General features: G+C 42.9%; 1 protein-coding gene across 1 annotated transcript in view; it reads left to right on the top strand.

The window, feature by feature from the left end:
- atrn (attractin) overlaps positions 1-22,471 on the top strand; it is a 471,138-nt gene extending 448,667 nt beyond the window's left edge. The window contains exons 28-29 of the mRNA XM_072497666.1: positions 1,017-1,131; positions 12,851-22,471. Of these exons, the coding sequence (XP_072353767.1) occupies positions 1,017-1,131; positions 12,851-12,975 (240 nt within the window). The 3' untranslated portion in view covers positions 12,976-22,471. The remainder of the gene's footprint in view (positions 1-1,016; positions 1,132-12,850) is intronic.
- Positions 22,472-22,687: the final 216 nt, after the last annotated feature.

Genomic DNA, 22,687 nt, shown 5'->3' with positions numbered 1-22,687 from the left:
GAGAATTTAAACCAGATGCCTGCTGAAGAGGGTATTTGTCTTATGGATGTTGCAAGGAAAGATTAAGAGTTACTTACAGAATATTGTATCTGTGGGGATGATTGGTGTTGATAGTTGTTAAGATGTTTACTGTGGGTTTATAAAGCGTTAACTGGTTTCATAAATAAACAGTGTTTTAATTTACAAGTACTTTAGCTCTCTGTTGCACCACACCTGAAAAGTGGGCCCGTGTGCTCCCCATAACAACAATCTATTAAACGTTGTGGGTCAGGTGAACGCCTTGATACACTTTGGAGTTCTCTAAACCCTGGCCCATAACAACATTCACGAAATAAAATCAGAGCAACTGGTGATATTAAACTTCAGCAAATATCATACTGCAGCCCAAGAGTTGAATCAAGCACCTGGGTGAGAGGAAAGAAGACCACATTATTGTTAGTAGACATTAGTATTCGTTTCACCTGCTCCCATTCATTATTTATTGCCTGCTGCACTAACTGCTAACTCCTCGTCACTGTGGGCGAAAAGCAATGTGTACCTATATGTGCACATATAGCACTTAATTTAACATAGCGCTGTCAATCTAAACATTCAGTCCTGCCAACCCATCTGTGCAAACCAAGTTACTGAGCCAAATTTACAGAAGTGAACCTCAATACTGACAAGATATTACATCCAAATTTTCCAAAGGCAGATGGTCTATTAGGTGGCCAGGTTTATGTGTACAATGTATTTCCGTAGTATTCACTGGCCTGTTGCCTTTAACAAAATTAAGGGACCTGGTTTTCAAGAAAAAGCTCATAAGAAATGGTGCTGTATGTGACTTTATTATGAGAAATATGATATAGTGCCAAAAACCCATGTATAAAGATGTTTTAGACTGGAGCCCAGATATGTCAGTCACGTGAAGATCAATTGTTTTCAATCCAATTCATGTTTGTTCCCATAACCCCAGCACCATCTTCGTAGTACCCTTATATAAGGAAGTAAGTATTTTATTTCTCCTTCTCTTGCAGAGTATCCCTAAACCCATCGCATTAGAACCATGCTTTGGTAATAAAGCAGCTATCCTCTCAATATTTGTACGATTACCAAGAGGAGTGGGAGGAATACCACCACCAGGACAGTCAGGTCAGTGACAATTTCTTGCCTAACTTACAATGAATGCTTAGCTCCTGGATATTTTTTAAGCTGTTCAGCTCCATGCCTTATCAAACCGTTCCAATGTTTAAAATAAAAACCTTGCTCGTTGTCAAGGCTGATTAGTAAGTTTGCAGACTGATTAGTAAGTTTGCAGACGACACAAAGGTTGGTGGAATTGCGGATAGCGATGAGGACTGTCGGAGGATACAGCAGGATTTAGATTGTCTGGAGACTTGGGCGGAGAGATGGCAGATGGAGTTTAATCCGGACAAATGTGAGGTAATGCATTTTGGAAGGTCTAATGCAGGTAGGGAATATACAGTGAATGGTAGAACCCTCAAGAGTATTGAAAGTCAAAGAGATCTAGGAGTACAGGTCCACAGGTCATTGAAAGGGGCAACACAGGTGGAGAAGGTAGTCAAGAAGGCATACGGCATGCTTGCCTTCATTGGCCGGGGCATTGAGTATAAGAATTGGCAAGTCATGTTGCAGCTGTATAGAACCTTAGTTAGGCCACACTTGGAGTATAGTGTTCAATTCTGGTCGCCACACTACCAGAAGGATGTGGAGGCTTTAGAGAGGGTGCAGAAGAGATTTACCAGAATGTTGCCTGGTATGGAGGGCATTAGCTATGAGGAGCGATTGAATAAACTCGGTTTGTTCTCACTGGAACGAAGGAGGTTGAGGGGAGACCTGATAGAGGTATACAAAATTATGAGGGGCATAGACAGAGTGGATAGTCAGAGGCTTTTCCCCAGGGTAGAGGGGTCAATTACTAGGGGGCATAGGTTTAAGGTGAGAGGGGCAAGGTTTAGAGTAGATGTACGAGGCAAGTTTTTTACGCAGAGGGTAGTGGGTGCCTGGAACTCGCTACCGGAGGAGGTAGTGGAAGCAGGGACGATAGGGACATTTAAGGGGCATCTTGACAAATATATGAATAGGATGGGAATAGAAGGATACTGACCCAGGAAGTGTAGAAGATTGTAGTTTAGTCGGGCAGCATGGTCGGCACGGGCTTGGAGGGCCGAAGGGCCTGTTCCTGTGCTGTACATTTCTTTGTTCTTTGTTGTCATGGGGGCATAAGAAGACTTCTTTTCTCTGTCAAGAGGGCTAGAACACAAGATCAGGGATGTACTTCTGAGGCTGTATGAGGCTCTGGTCAGACCCCATTTGGAATATTGTGAGCAGTTTTGGGCCCTGTAGCTAAGGAAGGATGTGCTGGCCTTGGAAAGGGTCCAGAAGAGGTTCACAAGAATCCCTGGAATGAAGAGCTTGTCATATGAGGAATGATTGAGGATTCTGGGTCTGTACTCGTTGGAGTTTAGAAGGATGAGGGAGAGTCTTATTGAAACTTACAGGTTACTGCAAGGCCTAGATAGAGTGGACGTGGAGAGGATGTTTCCACTTGTAGGAAAAACTAGAAGCAGAGAGACACAATCTCAGATTAAAGGGGTGATCCTTTAAAACAGTGATGAGGAGGAATTTCTTCAGCCAGAGGGTGGTGAATCTGTGGATCTGTTTACCACAGAAGACTCTGGAGGCCAAATCACTGAGTGTCTTTAAGACAGGGATTGATAGGTTGTTGATTAATAAGGGGATCAGGGGTTATGAGGAGAAGGCAGTGTACTAATATACACCAGTATATCATGGTGCAGACACACACTGATGGACACACAGTGGGACCAATCAATATACACAACACCGCAGCCAATCACCAGTGAGAGCACACGCACTGTAAAGACAGGGGGCATCAGAGTTACCGCTCATTCGAGTAGCAGCTGGCTAGGAGCACAGAGCTCACAGCCTGCAACACAGACATTCACCATGTGCTGAGTGCATCAACTGGTCAGGACAAGGCAAAGGTCTTTAGTTAAAGCTAGTATCGTATTTACCCACAGTTCAAGTATGTTTAAATAGTTAACCTTTTAATCAAATAGTGTTGCACTACTTCAAGTGTTGGTGACCTGTATGTGATCCAGAACACCCAACACATCATGATACCAGGTGTGGTTGCATACTAGCACTTCTTAGACCTACCTGCAAGTGATCTGCCTTCCGCCAGCATTCCGTCATCCTGCAACATGGACAACATCAGCCCGCCGCCGCCACTCCGCATCGCCGGCAACCTCGGGGCGAACTGGAAGATTTTCAAACAGCGCTTCCAGCTCTTCCTCGAAGCCACGGACAGGGAGGGCGCCTCGGACACCAGAAAGATTGCTCTTCTCCTCTCCACGGCCGGGGACCATGCCATCCACATTTTTAACACTCACCTTTGCAGATGACAAAGACAAGACGAAGTTCAAGACGGTTCTCCTCAAATTTCACACTCACTGCAGCGTCGAGGTGAATGTGAGTTTCGAACGCTACGTGTTCCAGCAGCGTTTGCAGGGTAAGGACGAACCTTTCCAATCCTTTCTAACGCACCTCAGCATCCTTGCACAATCTTGCAGCTACGGGCCCACCTCCGACTCCATGATACGCGACCAGATCGTTTTCGGTGTTCAGTCGGACCCCCTACGTCAGCAGCTCCTCAAAGTAAAGCAACTCACCCTAGCGACCGCCATCGAGACCTGTGTCCTACATAAAAATGCCACCAGTCGGTACTCCCATATACAAGCGGCTGAAACGGCGCGCGCGGCAAGGTCCCCACTAGGTGGAACGGGTCCAAGTGATTGAGCACCTCCAGAACATCAGCCTGGATGAGGGTGGCCATTTTGCACGCTATTCGCGGACTCCCGCGCTTGTACGCACCAAACGAGGGGGGGTGGCGAAGTGGAGGAACGTAATGCGCAGGCGCGCACCACGCATGACCGCACCGCGCATGTGGGGTGGCGCAGCGTACGTGCTGACGTCACGACATTCAGCAACTGAGGCTCCGCCCATTCAAAGCGGCAATGCCCCGCAAAATCTCGACACTGCCTACGATGTGGAAGACTTGGCCACTATGCCGCCTACTGTCGAGCAGCTCAGCCTTCCAATTCATATCGCTTCAGCCAGCCTCGCAGGAATGTTCGGGTAATTCAACCCATGGTCATAGATCCGATTCCGACCTCCCACACAGCAGTGACACCGAGGACCCGAAGGCGCCTTTTCGAGTCGGTGTCGTAACGAAAAACAGGCTGTCCCTGAAGCAAAGACACCAGCCGCTGTCGGTATACAGCATCGATCCAGATGATGAGTGGTGTGCCACCCTGACGGTCAACCGGTCCCAAATACGATTCCGTCTGGACACTGGTGCCTCCGCCAATCTCATGGCGTGGTCTGCTTTCCAAAGCCTTTGTGTCAAACCAATCATTCTTCCATCGGCCTGCCAGCTATTGGACTACAATGGAAACATCATTCCTGTTACCGGCTCATGCCAACTCGAAGTGACGCACAAGTCACGAAAAGCCATCCTTCCTTTCGAGATTGTGGGCTTCTCGAAGGACTCTCTGCTTGGCGCACAGGCGTGCAAGCTGCTAAACCTCGTTCAAAGAGTTCACTCTCTGTCTCCTGATGACAAGTCTGCCTTCCAGGATGCTGACTTCAGGGCGCAACTCAACACCATCATCAACCAGCACCGCGACGTCTTCGAAGGCATGGGCATGCTCCCAAATACTTGCAAGATCCTACTCCAACAGAACGCCACGCCTGTGTTGCATGCACTTCGCAGAGTCCCAGCACCCCTCAAGGACCGCCTCAAGCAGCAGATGCAGGACCTCCAAGACCAAGGAGTGATCTCCAGAGTTACGGAACCAACCGACTGGGTCAGTTCCATGGTGTGCGTAAAAAAGCCTTCCGGCGAGCTCAGAATCTGCATTGATCCAAAGGACCTGAATCGCACCATAATGAGGGAGCATTACCCAATCCCCAAGCGCGAAGAGATCACATGCGAGATGGCTCGCGCCAAGCTCTTCACCAAACTTGATGCCTCGAAAGGATTCTGGCAAATTCAACTAGACCGATCCAGCCGGAAACTGTGTACCTTGAACACCCCTTTTGGCAGATATTGTTACAACAGGATGCCGTTTGGGATCCTATCGGCGTCAGAGGTGTTCCACAGGATCATGGAACAAATGATGGAACGCATTGAAGGTGTTCGCGTCTATGTCGACGACACAATCATTTGGTCCACCACCCCGCAGGAGCATATCAGTCGCCTCCAGCGCGTGTTCAAACGTATATGGGAGCAGGACCTACGCCTCAACAGAGCCAAATGCTCCTTCGGCCAGACACACACTGATGGACACACAGTGGGATCAATCAACATACACAACACCGCAGCCAATCACCAGTGAGAGCACACGCACTATAAAGACAGGGGGCATCAGAGTTACCGCTGATTCGAGTAGCAGCTTCTTGTAGGACAGAGCTCACAGCCTGCAGCACAGACAGTCACCATGTGCTGAGTGCATCGACTGGTTAGGACAAGGCAAAGGTCTTTAGTTAAAGCTAGTATCGTATTTACCCACAGTTCAAGTTGTTTAAATAGTTAACCTTTTAATAAAATAGTGTTGCACTACTTCAAGTGTTGTTGATCCAGAACACCCAACACATCAGGCAGAATAATAATGAGAATAATATCAGCCATGACTAAATGGCGGAGCAGACTCGATTGGCTGAGTGATTCTGCTCCTATATCTTATGGCCTTAAGCATGTAAGGGGACTGGTCTTGGTCTCTTGCTATTTTGTAACTTTGACTAGGGAAGATGTGAGGATTTGTGATTACTCAGTTAACTTGTATAGAAGCGTGTAGAAAAAAAGGTTTACTGCGTGACCTCTCTAGTTTTCCCCTCTGACTGCATGCTGACATTTGATACAAACGTGCTCTTTGCTTCAAAATGGGATCCTGTTTTTAATTATGTTTTATGTTTTGCACATGACATAGAAAGCTGTGGGTGCACAATTAAATCAAAATCCAGCGTAGAAATGTAAAGGATAAGTTTCAACCTCAGACGTTTATGACACGGAAGGCATTTGGTCCATTCTACCTCTACTAGCTCATTGCTGGAACATGGGAAAAGCAGGAGCCCACTCAGCCCTTCAAGCCTGATCTGTTATTCAGCTAGATCGTAGCTGAACTGTACCTCAACCCTATTTTACCCACCACTGATCCATATCCTTTGACATCCTTGCCTTGAAAGAAACTTGTTAATTTCCTTTGAGGGAAACAGTTGTCGCAGCATTTGTGTAGGAAAAGTACCAGATTTCTTTTTGGAACAGTTGGATCCTGATTTCATTACTTTAAGGCCAAGAGCAATTGGGAATCAATCTCACAATCCTGATGTCCCTCTGTATCCTTTAAAATTGTAGTGATTTCTGTCCCAGAGAATTTATATGCTATTGTTATCCCTAACCTAACCATTTATGTTTTAGCCTTTTGTGCACCCCTATTGTAATTGCTTCACCCATTGCCTAGAGCATTAGCTCTGGAGTTCCCGCTCTGAATCTCTGCCCTTCTCTCCTCCTTTGAGTGACTTCATAAAACCTAACTCTTTTGGTCACCTGTCATAATATTATTAAGTGGCCCGGTGCCCTCTTTTTGTCTGATAACCGTCCTGTTGAGTGCTTTGGGTCATTTTACTACATTAAAAGTGTGATATGAATAAGTGCAGCTGTTTAGATTTAACCTCTTGGACCATGGAACTCTGCACTTGGTACTTTATATTCATTCATCTTGCTTTATCCTATTTTTGACACTGCATCCTATTTAAAGATTTTCCACTGTTAATCTGTTTGCTGATTTCTCTACCAAGTTAATTTGGAATTCTATTCTTCCAATTAAGGAGTAATTTAGCACGGCCAAATCACCTACCCTGCACAATTTGTTTTGGGTTGTGTAGGTCAGACCCACGCAGACACGGTGAGAATGCGCAAACTCCACACAGACTGACCCGGGGCCGGGATTGAACCTCGGTCCTCGGTGCCGTGAGACCACAGTGATAACCATTGCACCAAAGTTCCACCCTATTTTGGGCAGATTCCTTTTCAGCTCTCTGAACTTTGCCTTTATCCAGTTCCAGCCCCTCATGTCTAACTTATCCGTTTCTAGCCTTGCATTGAACCTGCTGTGGTAACCATTTCCCAATTGTTCTGCTCGCCACCATTTGTTTGCGCTACTTCCTTTCCTAGAAATAAAGTGAGATGATAAGAAAGTAGGAGTAGGCCATTAGAGCCCACTCTGCTCTTCAGTCAGATCATGGCTGATTGATTGAGGCCTTATTTCCCATTTTGTGTCTGCTCCCCCCCGCCCCCAATTACCCTGGATTCCCCTGTACATCAAAAATCTGTATAGCTCAGCCTTGCATATCTTCAATGACCCATCTTCCATGGCTCTCCTTGGAAAACAATACCACAAAGGCCCTCCAAGAGAAAAACTCTTCTTTCATCTCCATCTTAACTGGGAGAAACCTTATTTTTAAACTGCGTCTCTGCTATACGCAGCTGCTGGAGCATGGGGACTCTCTGCGAGCTCTTCTCCCACAGATCCTCTTCCTACATCTCTTAGAACCATATTAACCTTCTAAAACTTAATTCTAACACTATCTCTAACCATGTTCCCTTATGTTTTCTTCACTATATTCAGTATGCTTCACCTGATTTGATTTGATTGATTTGGTTTGATTTATTGTCACATGTACCGAAGTACTGTGAAAAGTATTTTTCTGCGGCCGAGGAACGTACACAGTACGTACATAGTAGACCCAAGAATAATCAACAGGGAACATTGACAAATGGTACATCGTCAAAACCGTGATTGGTTACAGTGTGGAACAAGCAGCCAAACAAATCAAATACATGAGCAAGAGCAGCCTAGGGCGTCGTGAATAGTGTTCATACAGGGAACAGATCAGTCCGAGGGGGAGTCGTTGAGGAGTCTTGTAGCTGTGGGGAAGAAGCTGTTCCTATGTCTATGTCTTTGTAATTGGGGACAGTATAGTCAGGGAAATAGACACTGTTCTCTGTAGTCAGGATCAAGAGTCTCGAAGGTTGTGTTGCCTGCCCAGTGCCAGGGTTCAAGACATCTGCTCTGGGCTGGAGAGGAACCTGCGGTGGGAGGGGGAGGATCCAGTGGTCATGGTCCATGTATGCACCAGTGACATAGGTAGAACGAGGAAGGGGGTTCCGTGTAGGCAATTTGAGGAGTTAGGTACTAAATTAAAGAACAGAACCTACAAAGTTGTGATCTCTGGGTACCCGAGCTACGTGCAATCTGGCAAAGGCTATGTAAAATTAGAGAGATAAATACGTGGCTCAAAGGCTGGTGTGGGAGAAGTGGGTATCGGTACTGGGGAAACTGGGGGCTGTATCATTGAGACCATGCTGAACCATGCTGGGTCCAGTATTCTTGCGGACCATATAACTAGGGAAGTCGAGAGGGCTTTAAACTGAAGAGTGCGGGTGAGGGTTCAGTTGCCTGGACAATCAGGAAGTCCGAGTTAAAGGTAGGAGTGCAGGTTAATGACCAGTCAACAGGAACAGATCATATGAACATTATATTGCACCAATGACTCAGACAAGAGCCCTAATCAGGAAGGGGGAGCTTTCCAAGAACGGAAGTTTTAAAAAAAATCAAAGATATCTGAGAGAGCGGTGGCACAGAGAGCGAGGGGGAACTTGACTGTCATATTTGTTGGAAATAACTGGAAAAAAGCAATGCTATATGTTCTTTATCTGAATTCACAACGCATTAGCAGCAAGATAGATGAGTTGATAGCACAGCTTGCAACACATGAGTATGCTATATTAGCAATAACAGAAACATTGTTGCAGGGTGATCAGAATTGGGTGCTCGACATTCCAGGTATACATTGTTCCAAAATGTCGTATAAGGAACAGTTGAGGACTCTGGGTCTGTACTCATTGGAGTTTAGAAGGATGAAGGGGTGATCTTTTCCAGGATACTTACTGTGTCCTTGATAGAGTGGAAGTGGAGAGGATGTTTCCACTTATAGGAAAAACTAGAAGCAGAGGACACAATCTCAGACTAAAGGGATGATCCTTTAAAACAGAGATGAGGAGGAATTTCTTCAGCCAGAGGGTGGTGAATCTGTGGAACTCTTTGCCGCAGAAGGCTGTGGAGGCCAAATCCCTGTGTCTTTAAGACCGAGATAGATAGGTTCTTGATTAATAAGGAGATCAGGGGTTATGGGGAGAAGGCAGGAGAATGGGGATGAGAAAAATATCAGCCCTGATTGAATGGTGGAGCAGACTGGATGGGCCGAGTGGCCTAATTCTGCTCCTATTTCTTATGGTCTTAAAAGAACAGGCCAAAGGGGAAAGGAGGCGGGATAGCATTGTTAATCAAGGAAGATTTCAAAGCACTGCTGAGTCGTGATATAAAGCGATATAGAATCGATTTGGGTTGCAATCATGAATAGCAGGGGTGGGAAGACCAGGATGGGGAGTATACTATAGACCCCCAAAATGTGACCTAGCATAAATGGGGAAATATCAAGGGCATATTTGAAGGACCTGCAATTATCATGGGAGATTTAATATGCATATTGATTGGACACCGCTTTAAATACTTCTAATGATCCAGCCTCCACCAACCTTTGTGAGAAGACATTTCGACGCATCTCACTTTTAAATAACCGGCCCTTTATCTTGTAGCTATGTTCCTTTGCTCGATAAGCTCCCACTCGCGTCAGATGTATGTACCATCTACAAGATGCACTCCAGGAACTCACTAAGCTCCTTCGGCAGCATCTTCCAAATCCATGCCCACTACTTTCTAGAACGTCATAGGCAGCAGATACATGGGAACCCCACCAGCTGAAGGTTCCCCTCCAAGTCACTCACCATCCTGACTTGAAACATATCGCCGTTCCTTCACTGTCGCTGGGTCAAAATCTTGGAAATACCTCCCTAATATCACAGTAGGTGTACCTACACTACATGGACTGCAGCGGTTCAAGAAAGCAGATCATCACCTTCTCAAGGGCAACAAACACGAATCCCACATCTTGCAAAAAATGAATTTTTAAAAATAATCCTTGTATATGCTTCTGTTCTTGTTGGGACTGTTTCTTTCACTAAAACTACCATCCCACCTCTCCACTCTCAACCCCCACCTATTTCCTGTTCCATCGCTTCTGAAAATGTTCTGACCTAGAATATTAAATTCCAAAGCCTGTTCAAATTTAAACTATATCTCCATTATAGAACTCTCAGCTATATTTTGGATACTTTGTATTTTCACATACAAGCTGACCCAAGTTTTAAGGTAGTTAGATTTTTTTTAAATACAAAAAGTGTGCAGGGTCATTGGCTTCATTAATAGAAGCATTGTGTACCAAAAAAAAGGAAATTATAAAATTCTGGCTGGGCCTGGGCTAGAGTATTGTGTTCAGTTCTTGGCACCACACTTTAATGAGGATGTCAAAGCCTTAAGAGAAGGCACGAGAGATTGATTAGAATGATACCACAGATGAACGACTTGAGTTGTGTAGTGAAACTGGCGTTCTCCTTAAAGCAAAGATTTTTGGGGGAGATTTGATAGAAGCGTTCAAAATCTTAAATGGTTTTGATACTATAAATAAAGATAAATTGTTTCTAGTGACAGGAGGGTCAGTAACCAGAGGGAACAAATTTAAAGTGATTAGAGAAAGATCCAGAGGTGACTTGAGAACTTTTTTTGACACTGGACTTTTTTTGGAATTTGGAATATTAAGCCTGAAAGGCAGATTCTACAGTAACTTCCAAAAGGGAATTGGATAAATAAAGGGAAAATATACCATTCTATAGAACAAGTGGCTGGGACTAATTGGATAACTCTGTCAAACATCCTGCACACGGATGAAGAGTCTCCTTCAGTGCCCATAACATGCTATGATTTGTGCTTCCCATTTTCTATTTTGTTAATTTTTTATATCCCTTTTCAATAGCAGTATTTACACCTCTCATTTTATTTTCCTTTCCAAATTCAGTCTACTCCTCTGGCATTCAGGATTTTTTTCCGCCAAAGGAGATTGAACAGTTTAGGCTTATACTCTCTAGAGTTTAGAAGAAGGGGTGGAGATCAAATTGAGGTATACAAGATGATAAAAGGTATGGATGAAGTAGACATGGAGCGGATGCTTCCTCTTGTGGGGAATTCTAGAACGAGAGGCCATAATCTCAGGATAAGAGGTAGCAAATTTAAAACAGAGCTGAGGAGAAACTACTTCTCCCAAAGTGTTGTGAATCTGGGGGATTCGCTACCCCAGAGTGCAGTGGATAGATTATCATAGATTATCATAGAATTTACAGTGCAGAAGCAGGCCCTTCGGCCCATCGGGTCTGCGCCGGCTCTTAGAAAGCGCACCCTACCCAAGGTCAACACCTCCACCCTATCCCCATAACCCAGTAACCCCACCCAACACTAAGGGCAATTTTGGACACTAAGGGGAATTTATCATGGCCAATCCACCTAACCTGCACATCTTTGGACTGTGGGAGGAAACCGGAGCACCCGGAGGAAACCCACGCACACACGGGGAGGATGTGCAGACTCCGCACAGACAGTGACCCAAGCCAGAATCGAACCTGGGACCCTGGAGCTGTGAAGCAATTGTGCTATCCACAATGCTACAGTGCTGCCCACAAATACAGGGACAGTGAGTAAATTTAAGGAGTTAGACAGATTTTTAATTGGTAATGGGTTGAAGGATTATGGAGAACGGGCAGGACAGTGGAGTTAAGGCCAGGATGAGATCAGCCATAATCGAATGGCGGAGCAGACTTGATGGGCTGAATGGCCTAATCCTGCTCCTATATCTTATGAACCTATGAACAAAATGAGCAAGAATGAGTCTATCAAGAGTTCATTACAAATCCAGCCGATGTTATTTCAAAAATTGAAACACTAAATTAATTTTTCAAATGAAAAGTTTAGCCTTTTTTAAGTTTTAATTTTATTTTCTCCTTTTCAAGTCACAGAAATTTCAGTACAGAAGTAGGTAATTTGATCCACTGTGCCTGTGGCTTTGTCCTTCGCTTGAGTTGTAATTCAGTTTCCTTGTCCACTCCTCATTCCCTTCAACACCTTCCTTTTACATAATGTTTAGGTATTACGATTGACTGGAAAGCAACTCAGGTTAAAGCATCCTGTCCCCTATTAACTCTTTATTTGAAAAGTTTATTTTTTTCCAGCTATCTTTACTGGGATGGAGTTCTAAGTCTGTCATAAGGTAATACTACTGTTGCCCCTCAGCGTACCTGCTGTAAGGTGGCACCCACTTAACTCTGCCTCCCAGATTCTTCCCTATACTTGACCACTTTCTCACACCACACAATCTATAATAGGTACCACTTGTGTGGAAAATCACACAGGCCTGCATCTCATGTGCCTTCACATCAGCCACATTATGTTACTTTGTCAGGGCAACAGGGTAGCACAGTGGTTAGCACTGTTGCTTTACAGCGTCAGGGTCCCAGGCTCGATTCCCACTTGGGTCAGTGTCTGTGCGGAGTCTGCACGTTCTCCCCGTGTCTGCGTGAGTTTCCTCCGGGTGCTCTGGTTTCCTCCCACAAGTCCCGAAAGACGTCCTGTTAGATGAATTGGACATTCTGAATTCTCCCTCCGTGTACCCGAACAGGCTGCAGAATGTGGTGACTAGGGGCTTTTCACAGTAACTTCATTGCAGTGTTAATGTAAGCCTACTTGTGACAATAATAAGGATTGTTCTTATTATGTCGGAGCTCTTGGTGTACTAAACTTGTTCTATTTTGCCCTTTCATTAGGTCTTGCTGTAGCCAGTGCATTAGTTGACATATCCCAACAAAAATCAATGGATCACAAAGAAAAGTCTGGAGCCGTGCGGAATAGGAAACACCTTCCTCCTGCTCAGCCAGCCACCTGCATTTGACACTTCAAAGCCTCATTTTGTCGATCTCTGAAGGATTTTTTTTAAAAACGTAGCTTGCGGTGCCGGTCCACTTCTGTTCCGAGATTGTGGCCAAAAGAGACTAAAACCATTTCAAGAAACACCTATCTCTCCATCCACCCCTTTTCTGTGCATGTGTGATATTTGCCCGCTGAAGATTATGTGCTAGTGTCTATATTTCCAAGACAGAGTTCCTCATCGTGCCACATTACCTTTTTGTTTTTGCATTCACTTAGTGAAATCCCTTTCAGACCACATTGTCCAGAGAAAGAGGAAATTATGATCGAAAGCAATATCTGTTTTTTAAACATTTTTATTCATCCCTAGGAACTTCAGGCAAAGGAGGGCCAGCGAGGACTTTATAAATTTCATGATGTACAAAAAAAGTGGCAAGACTTAAATTATATTACATGCATTTGCCCATTGTAACAGATTGCAGCTCTATTGTTAGGAGGGGGACTGTCTGTCTCAAGTCACCAGGAATACCAGGTCTGTTGGCTTGTTTCAGAGTGATCACAGATCATATCTACACAGGGACACTTATAACATACCTCAGCTTGTATATAAAGAAATTCAGAATCGCTACATCTCAATTTAATAACACCCAGTAGCCTCCCAAGAACGCTACAGAGCAAACATTATTCTTGAATAACACTACTTGCTAATTTTTATCTTTTTCTCTGTAGTTCTGTCCAGGTGAGTAGATAGCCATGTGCTTCTTTCAACCCACAGGAAATTTGGTAAGAAACACTAAATTGAGGAAATTGATCTGCATCATTTTTAATAAAGGAAACTTAGTCGTGAATTTTGTATCCTCGCTCTAAGCTGTGAAAATTAGTAAGCAATACTATTGGTTCTGTTTAGATTTAATGCTCGATCTTTGTGAAGCTGCCTTACTCAAAACATAAAGGATAGTTCATCTATGAAAGTGGTTTGCATGTCTGGTGGAGCTTGATCAACAATAAGTCTTGATCAAATCATATAAGCTTTTATGAGGAACAAAAATAAGATGCTATTGTCAACAGTAATTATCCACTTTCCGTGATAACTTGGTGGACTGGTCACTCTGTGATTTGGGTGCTATGTACTAAGATAATGTCTTTAGCACCTCTGCCGGCAACTGGTGAAAATGCGTTGAACAGAATGTTGCTCATGATTTTTCTGTTGCGGACACTGTTCCCTTTATGGATGTGAAGAACACACTTTCCACACTTCACTGTTTTGCAGGAAACCCTGATAAACTGATGGTGTTGTGATCTGAAAGCTTCTTAAACCATTGATGATGTAGTTTGCTCTTTATAGCTGAACCACTTGGTCAGTTTTGCTGAGCCAATAATCTTGTAATTACAGAATAAAAACTGGAACTGGTAGCAATTTAAATTAAAAATTGAGAATGCTGGAAGCACAACAGCTCAGTCAACCTCTGTGGAGGGAACAGGTAGGGCAGTGTTTTAAAACACGGTTCGCATGCAAAACTGAACTTCACTTCAACTGAAAAAGAATGCTTCAGAATTAATGTTTTAGATGTAACCATTCATCAAAAATAGTTCTTGCACAGCGTTACATCAAAAATGTTCACCTTTAATTTCTCTTCCAAATGTTGAAATGCCCACAGTGTGATTCCAACAATTTTTGAAGAAAATTTATTTTGGCATTTGCACCTACCTCCTTCGTTATTCATGCTGAACTCTGTCGCAATTGACTAACCGAAAGCCAACATCAGTGCACGTTCAAATTTAATTCAACTATTCCAAAACTCAGAATTTTAATTCATGGCATTCGAGCAACCCAGAAATAAAATTATGACTGATACTGATCACTATCCAACACCATGATACAAGAAGGGACAGAGACTCAACTCAAAAGGACTTACTAAAAATAGCAAAAAAAATAAGCTCAGTCCCTTCTCAAACTATATTAATTGCAATGATTCATGTTTGTCACAAACGGTGCAAAAAGGTTGACCCATTGCAAAACATTTTTTTCCAGCAGTGTTAACCGCACTGTACTGGCGCCATTTAATTCAATCATTCAACGCAGGGCACCTACCGAGATCAGTGGCCAAACCATGCACTCCAGAAATTCATGTACGTTATGGAAAACTTTGATATTTGGCACTGACGAAACCAGTTTGTCATTTGAGTTTTGTTCCTATTTGTTCTCATTGGGGTGAGGGCAAGATAGCTTGGGGTACTGCATGTCTTCAACTGACCATGTCATATTGGGCTGTCAGGAAGGCTAGTAATCCTTGTTGATTTAGTGTAACATAATTTTTTTAATCTTCGTGAAAGCCACCCTGCACCTATGTAGTATGTTGTAGATACATAATGGCTGGCAAACTTTTGGTGGATTTGAGAAACAATGAGTAGAAATATACCTTGGGAGCCTAAATGCTTCCCTAAAATTCAGTATAATAAATTGAGAAAAATAGACGCTGACGGGCTTTGAGCTCCTGGTCTGTTTGTCAATAGAATATTTTATTTTCACGGTAATTGGATTAGCTGGTTAGGTGGCACACCCCTTTTGGCTTTTTATAGTTTGGAAGCAGTCTTACTTTTCCACTCACTAGATTTGAAATTTTGAGGGGATTTTTTAATATTAAAGTTTTGACTGTTAATATGCTGAGATCATTGGTATTCACTGGTAGCCAAGTTTTGGACTGGAAAGAAAGTCAGAAAGGCATCTTATAAACTGAAATAGAAACATATACACATGGAGAGGCTTTTGTTTAAACAATTTATTCTTTAGTATTTTTATCACAGAATCAAAGCTAGATGAAGAACTTATCGTTTCTCAAGAAGCAGAAACAGTCGGCCTATTTTTCTTTCCTCTTAAGATTGTCATTTAAAATATAATTCATGATTGGAGCAGCTCTTGTTTCCCTTTGCTTTTCACTTCCATATCTTCCTCACAAAATAATTTATGTTGTCTTGCCATCAGTGAAGACTGACTGGTCGAGCTAGTTCACAAGCTCACATTTTCTTTTGTCAGGAACATTAACAATTCTCTTGTCTTCCTCCCTGTGAATAATTCTGCTCACTACTATTATACAGATAGGACTGGAAACCGTACCTGACCACTTAGGCCGTGAGTGCAAAATTGAGACAGAGCTTTTTTATTATTCTTTCATGGATGTGGGTATTGCTGCCAAGGCCAGAATTTGTTGCTCATCTCTAATTGCCCTTGAGAAATATAGCATATATATGAAACTTCCTTGTATTTACAATGAGGATTAATTATTTTCTCCTCCATCATGCATGCTTTGAATCATATAGAACTTACAAATACTGGCAGCTGGAATAATGAAGGAGGACTTAAATATGGTCCTCCGATGGTCCCTCATCACTGTGGGGAATCGGCCTGCATTCCTTAATGCTATCATGATGAGGGCCTCTTATCCCCCGTGAACCCTTGAATTTCTTCATCCAATACTTGCTTTACTTCAATGATATGAACCTATCTGGCAATGATATTGTTCTTTCATGTGCCTCTACGGGCACTTGTGGTTCAGCTGGTTATAGTGAGCTGCAACCGTGTAAATGTAGCCCAAGTATATATAAGAGGAAACAGCACTTTCCTGTTCAGATCTGAAATTCGGTATGCTTTTGCAGTTCCCAGATGAAGTGAATGAAAGCTTTTTCAAATAAATCAGTATTTATCCCCAAGGCTCAACTCTACTTCCTTAGATGTAAAACCAGTTGGTCCTCCAAATATGTCCAAATATCTAGAAGCATTAATTCAGAAAGGTGAGCAGCTATTAAGGGATAAAATTGTAAAGGTTACAACTTTTAAAATAAAACATTAAGGCCCTGACTGCCTGCTCAGCGGAGAGCGCTCTCGATGTGCTGGCCAACATCTCTTTCCCCCCCGCCCCCCCCCCCCCCCCCCCCCCCCACCACCAATTCCACCAGAAATAGATTAACATAGAATCATCGAATTTACAGTGCAGAATGAGACCATTTGGCCCATCGAGTCTGCACCGGCTCTTGGAAAGGGCGCCCTGCCGAAGCCCACACTTCAACCCTATCCCTGAACCCAGTAACCCCACCTCACCTTTTTGGACACAAAGGGCAATTTATCACGGCCAGTCCACCTAACCTGCACATCTTGGGACTGTGGGAGGAGACCGGAGCACCCGGAGGAAACCCACGCCGACGAGGGGAGAACGTGCAGACTCCGCACAGACAGTGACCCAAGCTGGGAATCGAACTTGGCACCCTGGAGCTGTGAAGCAACTGTGCTACCGTGGTTGACATTTCATTCACTAGTTGGTTGTGGAATCTTGCTATAAAGAACAAAGAAAATTACAGCACAGGAACAGGCTCTTCGGCCCTCCAATCCTGCACCGACCATGCTGCTCGTCTGAACTAAAACTCCCTGCCATTCAGGGGACCATATTCCTCTATTCTCATCATATTCATGTATTTGTCAAGACGTCCCTTAAAAGTCACTATCGTACCTGCTTCCACTACCTCCCCCGGTAGCGAGTTCCAGGCTCCCACCGCCCTCTTGTGTATAATTATAAAAAAACAAATTTTTTAAACCTTGTCATGTAGATCTCCTTTAAACTTTGCCCCTCGCGCCTGAACCTATGCTCCCCAGTAATTGACTCTTCCACTCTGACTATCCACTCTGTCCATGCCGCTCTTAATCTTGTAGACTTCTATCAGGTCGGCCCTCAATCTCCGGTGTTCCAGTGAGAATAAAGCAAGTTTCACCAACCTTTCCTCATAGCCAATGCCCTCCATATCAGGCAACACCCTGGTAAATCTTTTCTGTACCCTCTCCAAAGCCTCCACATTCTTGTAGCGTGGCGACCAGAATTGAACACTATATTCCAAGTGCAGCCTAACTAAGGTTCTATACAGCTGCAACATGACTTGCCAATTTTTAAACTCAATGGACTGGGCGGCATGTAGCGCAGTGGTTAGCACTGGGACTGCGGCGCTGAGGACCCGGGTTCAAATCCCAGCCCTGGGTCAATGTCCGTGTGGAGTTTGCACATTCTCCCCATGTCTGCGTGGTTTTCACCCCCACAACCCAAAGATGTGCAGGTTAGGTGGATTGGCCACGCTAAATTGCCCCTTAATTGGAAAAAAAAATAATTGGGTACTCTTTTAAAAAAAAAAAAAAAAAAAAAAAAAAAATTTTTTTAAATTTGAAACTCAATGCCCCGGCCGTTGAAGGCAAGCATGCCGTATGCCTTCTTGACTTCTCCACTTGCGTTGCCACTTTCAGTGACCTGTGTACTTGTACACCAGCTCCCTCTGCCTAGCAATACTCTGAAGGGTTCTGCTATTTACTGTATGTTTCCCATCTGTATTAGACCTTCCAAAATACATTACTCATATTTGTCTGGATAAACTCCATCTGCCATCTCCGGTTGTAACCTCTGACGGACCTCATCGCTATCCACAATTCCACCAACCTTTGTGACGTCCGCAAACATACTAATCAAACCACTTACAGTTTACTCCAAATCATATATATATATATATATATATATAATATATATTTATATATTACAACAGCAAAGGTCCCAGCACTGATTCCTGAGGAACGCCACTAGTCACAGCCCTCCATTTAGAAACGCACTGTTTGACTGCTATTTTCTGTCTTCTGTGACCGAGCCAGTTCTGTATCCATCTTGCCAGTTCACCTCTGATCCCGTGCGACTTCACCTTCTGTAGCAGTCTGCCATGAGGGACCTTGTCAAAGGCCTTACTGAGGTACATGTAGAAAACATCCACTGCCCTACCCTCCTCAATCATCTTTGTCACTTCCTCGAAAAACTCGATCAAGTTAATGAGACACGACTTTCCCTTCGCAAAATCATGTGCCCTCTCGCTTATATGTCCACTTATTTCCAAGTGGGAGTAAATCCTGTCTCCAATGCTCTCCAATAATTTCCCTACCACTAACGTGTGCAAACTGGCTGCTGTGTATCCCTAATTCTACAGCAATCCATTGTTTGAGAAGCACTTTGATGATGTCTTGAGGATGTAATGAGGTACTATGCAAATACAGATTTCTTTTCTCAGAAATGTATTGGGCATAGAGGAGTTCAACACTCTATAACCTCCCATGGCTTCTGGGATGGAGAGAGAGATATTCACTTATTGCTTTTAGCCAGCTTTCAGGCAAATTGGGTGCATTTACCCATCCGTTATAAGTTATAGTTTATTTCTTCCTTCAGCATTTGACCCTTAAAGGCCTTCAGTGAACCCTCCTCCTACCCTAGAGGTCTATCCCGTGCCCATGTTAACGTTTTATTGCTTCTAATTTATTTATTAAAATTCAAGCGGCCCCTCGCGCCTTCTCCGTCGTTCAATAAAATCATAGCTGTTCTAATTTTCACCTCAATTTCATATTTCTGCCTACCCCCAATAATCTTTCACCCCCTTGCTACCAAGAATCTATTTACTTCTGCCTTAAAGATATTCAAAGACTCTGCTTCAATCAACTTTTGAAGAAGAAAATCCCAAAGTTTCTCAGAGATACGGTCAGAGAAAAAGATTCTTCTCATCTCTGTCTGAACTGGGCAACATCTTATTTTTAAAGCCTAGTTCTAGGTTCCCCCACAAGAGGAAACACCTTTTCCGCATCCACCCTGTCAATTCCCTTCAGGATCTTCTGTTTAAATGAAGCCATCTCTTACTTTTCTAAACTAGCGGATACAAGTCTAACCTGTCTGACCTTTCGTCATAAGTCAACCTGCCCATTCCAGGTATTAATCCATAAACCTTTTCTGTGCTGCTTCCACCTTGCTTTATCCAATATTGCTAAATCTCTATTAGAGATGGAGCAGGGCCAATAGTTGACTAAACCTGACTGTTGGAAATAGCTTGAAATTAGCCACAAAGTATGTCTGCAAGACAGAATGACTTACTGAACCTCACTTTTGGGCTGTAATTGAAAACTATTTAATGGGCAACTCGGCTGCTGATATTTTTCCTTCCTTCTCATCCTCCAACCCCACGTACACAATGAGATTAATTTTGAGTTAACTCCTAGACTATTTTCATCGTCTTGATCTCAACATTTGAATGTTACATTATGTGTAGGCCAATAAAAGGTGCTTGATATCTTGAATTAGTTGGTGCTTTCCATTTGGGATTAATGGTTAACCCAGGTTTGAGTTTTCGAGAATGAAGATAATCAACCTTTTCAACTTCCTTGCACCTCCCTTATTATATTTCAATATAAGATAAACGAGGATTATATCATGACCCAAATGGTTTGTATCTTCAAAAGTACTATTAAACGTTTTTTTAAATTTGTATGAAGAATGCACGGTGCAACTTGTTTATCTTTAGAACAAGTGTCCCGTTTTGCCTTCCACTTTGCCACTTTTGCATTTTGTCCCAGTTCTAGAAGGGGAGAGGGTTTGATTTTGCTGCACTCCTTTCTAAAGAACGTCCACAGATCACTTTCAAAGCAATAGTACAGAATTGCAATTGTTAGTTGAACAGAATATTAGTGTTGAGCTGGGAGTATAATTTTTAAACATGCAGAGAGAGATTGTTAAAATTAAAAATGTAAATACTTTAATCTCTTTGGGAGGGGAGTGCAGAGTCCGGTCTTCGCTAACAAATTTAAAATATTCTAATTAGCTTTGCAATCAAGTAAAATTAGACCAATTTTTAATTGCTACTTTGGATCAAACCTTGAAATTGGAGCATTGAAGAGTTGCAGATACAGAACTATGAGCTATAAATGTTTTGCGTGTTTTGTTTCTTTGGCTGAATTTTTTAGGGAGTCGTTAAGTTCTACTTTAGGAAAACATTTTTTTTAAACACACATAGAATGACGCGCAGCCTGTTGTGCATTGCAAAGTGATTTGAACAACAAGTGTTTGAGGTGAAAATTTGTTATGTTGCCATTTGCATAATATGTAGAAGCAGCGATTTCTCTTGACCTTTTTTTCTATGGCTGGTAGGGCTGCTATAGGAATTTCTGTGGGGATAATAGGCTCCTACAGTTATATGATTTGGCATTGTTGATTGTGCTGCTGAGAAGTCAGAAACTTTGGGGTTTATTTTAATAACTGATTTGCTGCAACACATTACAAATATACAGCCAGTCCTTCGGCATTTGAGTAAGGACAAGTTGGGGGCTCTGAAAAAGGCATAACCTGCCTTTGTTTCCTGACGCTAATGGACTTGCTGAATATTTCCATCATCATCTGTTTCTGTTTCAGATTTTCATCATATGCTGTATGTAATGCTCCTGTGCAAAAATTACCCCCAGTAAACAAATTGGACTTAAATTAAAGTGAGATGTGGTGCAGGGAAACGTAGGGGTGTGATTAAATTCAAGTGACATCATGGCAAAGAGCTGAAAGATCATTTCCATTGAAGTGCCCACACAATCCCACATTGTGTGCACAACTGAAAATGTGCATGCATTGTCTTCTGGATGATAGCTATCTTCATTTTGTACAATCATTGAGTTTAGTCAAATGACTGTCTGTTGAGGGGTGAGAAAAAAAACATAACTGGAATAACATTCTGGAGCCCACCTGGACTTGTGCATTTAATTGGTCTAGTAATTGGGTTTTTTGTAAACAATCAGTACAAATTAGGCCTGTCCTTGAACTATATTATCTTGGGAAATCCAGAGAGAGGATAATGTAAAAAAGATTTACAGAAGGGGTGGTATTTTGGAAATTTATTGGTGTAGCTTTCCAACCCTTTCTAAAACATGCTGTTTTGCAAAAAGAAAAGGTCACTGGTATCCTGCGGATCAAACATTATGGTGACTTAACCTTCCAGAATCCCAAAATGGAATAGAATTTTGCCGTTGTTTTGGGGATTATATTCCACAATTGTGCTCTGTTTGGGCAGAAAACTGGATTGATGTACGTGGGACCTGCCAGTCCATTGGCGAAAATGCCAAATCCTTCCCAATTGCTGCTCGCCAAGAGTGAAGTTTCCCCGCTCCCATCTCCTTCCCTCCGAATCCTGTAAATATGCCCTATCTTAACAGATGCATACAGCAGAAAATTGTACTTGAAATCTTGGGACCAGCTGCTCAATAGTCTTTCCCTGATGTATCATTTCCCTGATCCCTGAATGTGTGTTAATCCTGAACCATGAGCTGTGAAAACGCACAAGGCATCATATAAAGCCAATGGCTGATTTTTCTGTAAAGTCTTCACTTACTGCTTCCAGAATGTTCTTCCTGTACTCTTACTTCCATGTGCATAAAATTAGTAGTTTGTTAATATGTATAATTTAGCATCAGTTGCACTGGTATGTAAATATTGAGTAAGTATTGTAAACCGTTTCACTGCAAGGGGATTGTCGAGGGGGTAACATTTAGGATTGCACTTTTTCGTATAATTTTGTATTGTAAAATAACAGCTAATTTAATGGTTGAAATTTGAATTGAAATGAAAATAATGGAGGACGTCAAAATGGGGGAAAAGGCCTGTAATTCACATGTAAATAAAGGATGAAATTTCACTGAAATAAAACTAGTTTCAATTGTGATATTGTGCACATGAAGATGATTTCCTCTGTTACAACAGTTACCTCCTGTCAGATTCTTGTTATCTATATCTATATATCCCGGACGAGCCCTTTAATGTTGTTTCCAGGGGCAGTACGGTAGCATTGTGGATAGCACAATTGCTTCACAGCTCCAGGGTCCCAGGTTCGATTCCGGCTTGGGTCACTGTCTGTGCGGAGTC

This window comes from Scyliorhinus torazame, chromosome 3 (assembly GCF_047496885.1).
Source record: "Scyliorhinus torazame isolate Kashiwa2021f chromosome 3, sScyTor2.1, whole genome shotgun sequence".
Lineage (NCBI taxonomy): Eukaryota > Metazoa > Chordata > Chondrichthyes > Carcharhiniformes > Scyliorhinidae > Scyliorhinus > Scyliorhinus torazame.
The sequence above is the reverse complement of the archived record's forward strand: the minus strand, read 5'-3'. Positions and strand labels throughout refer to the sequence as shown.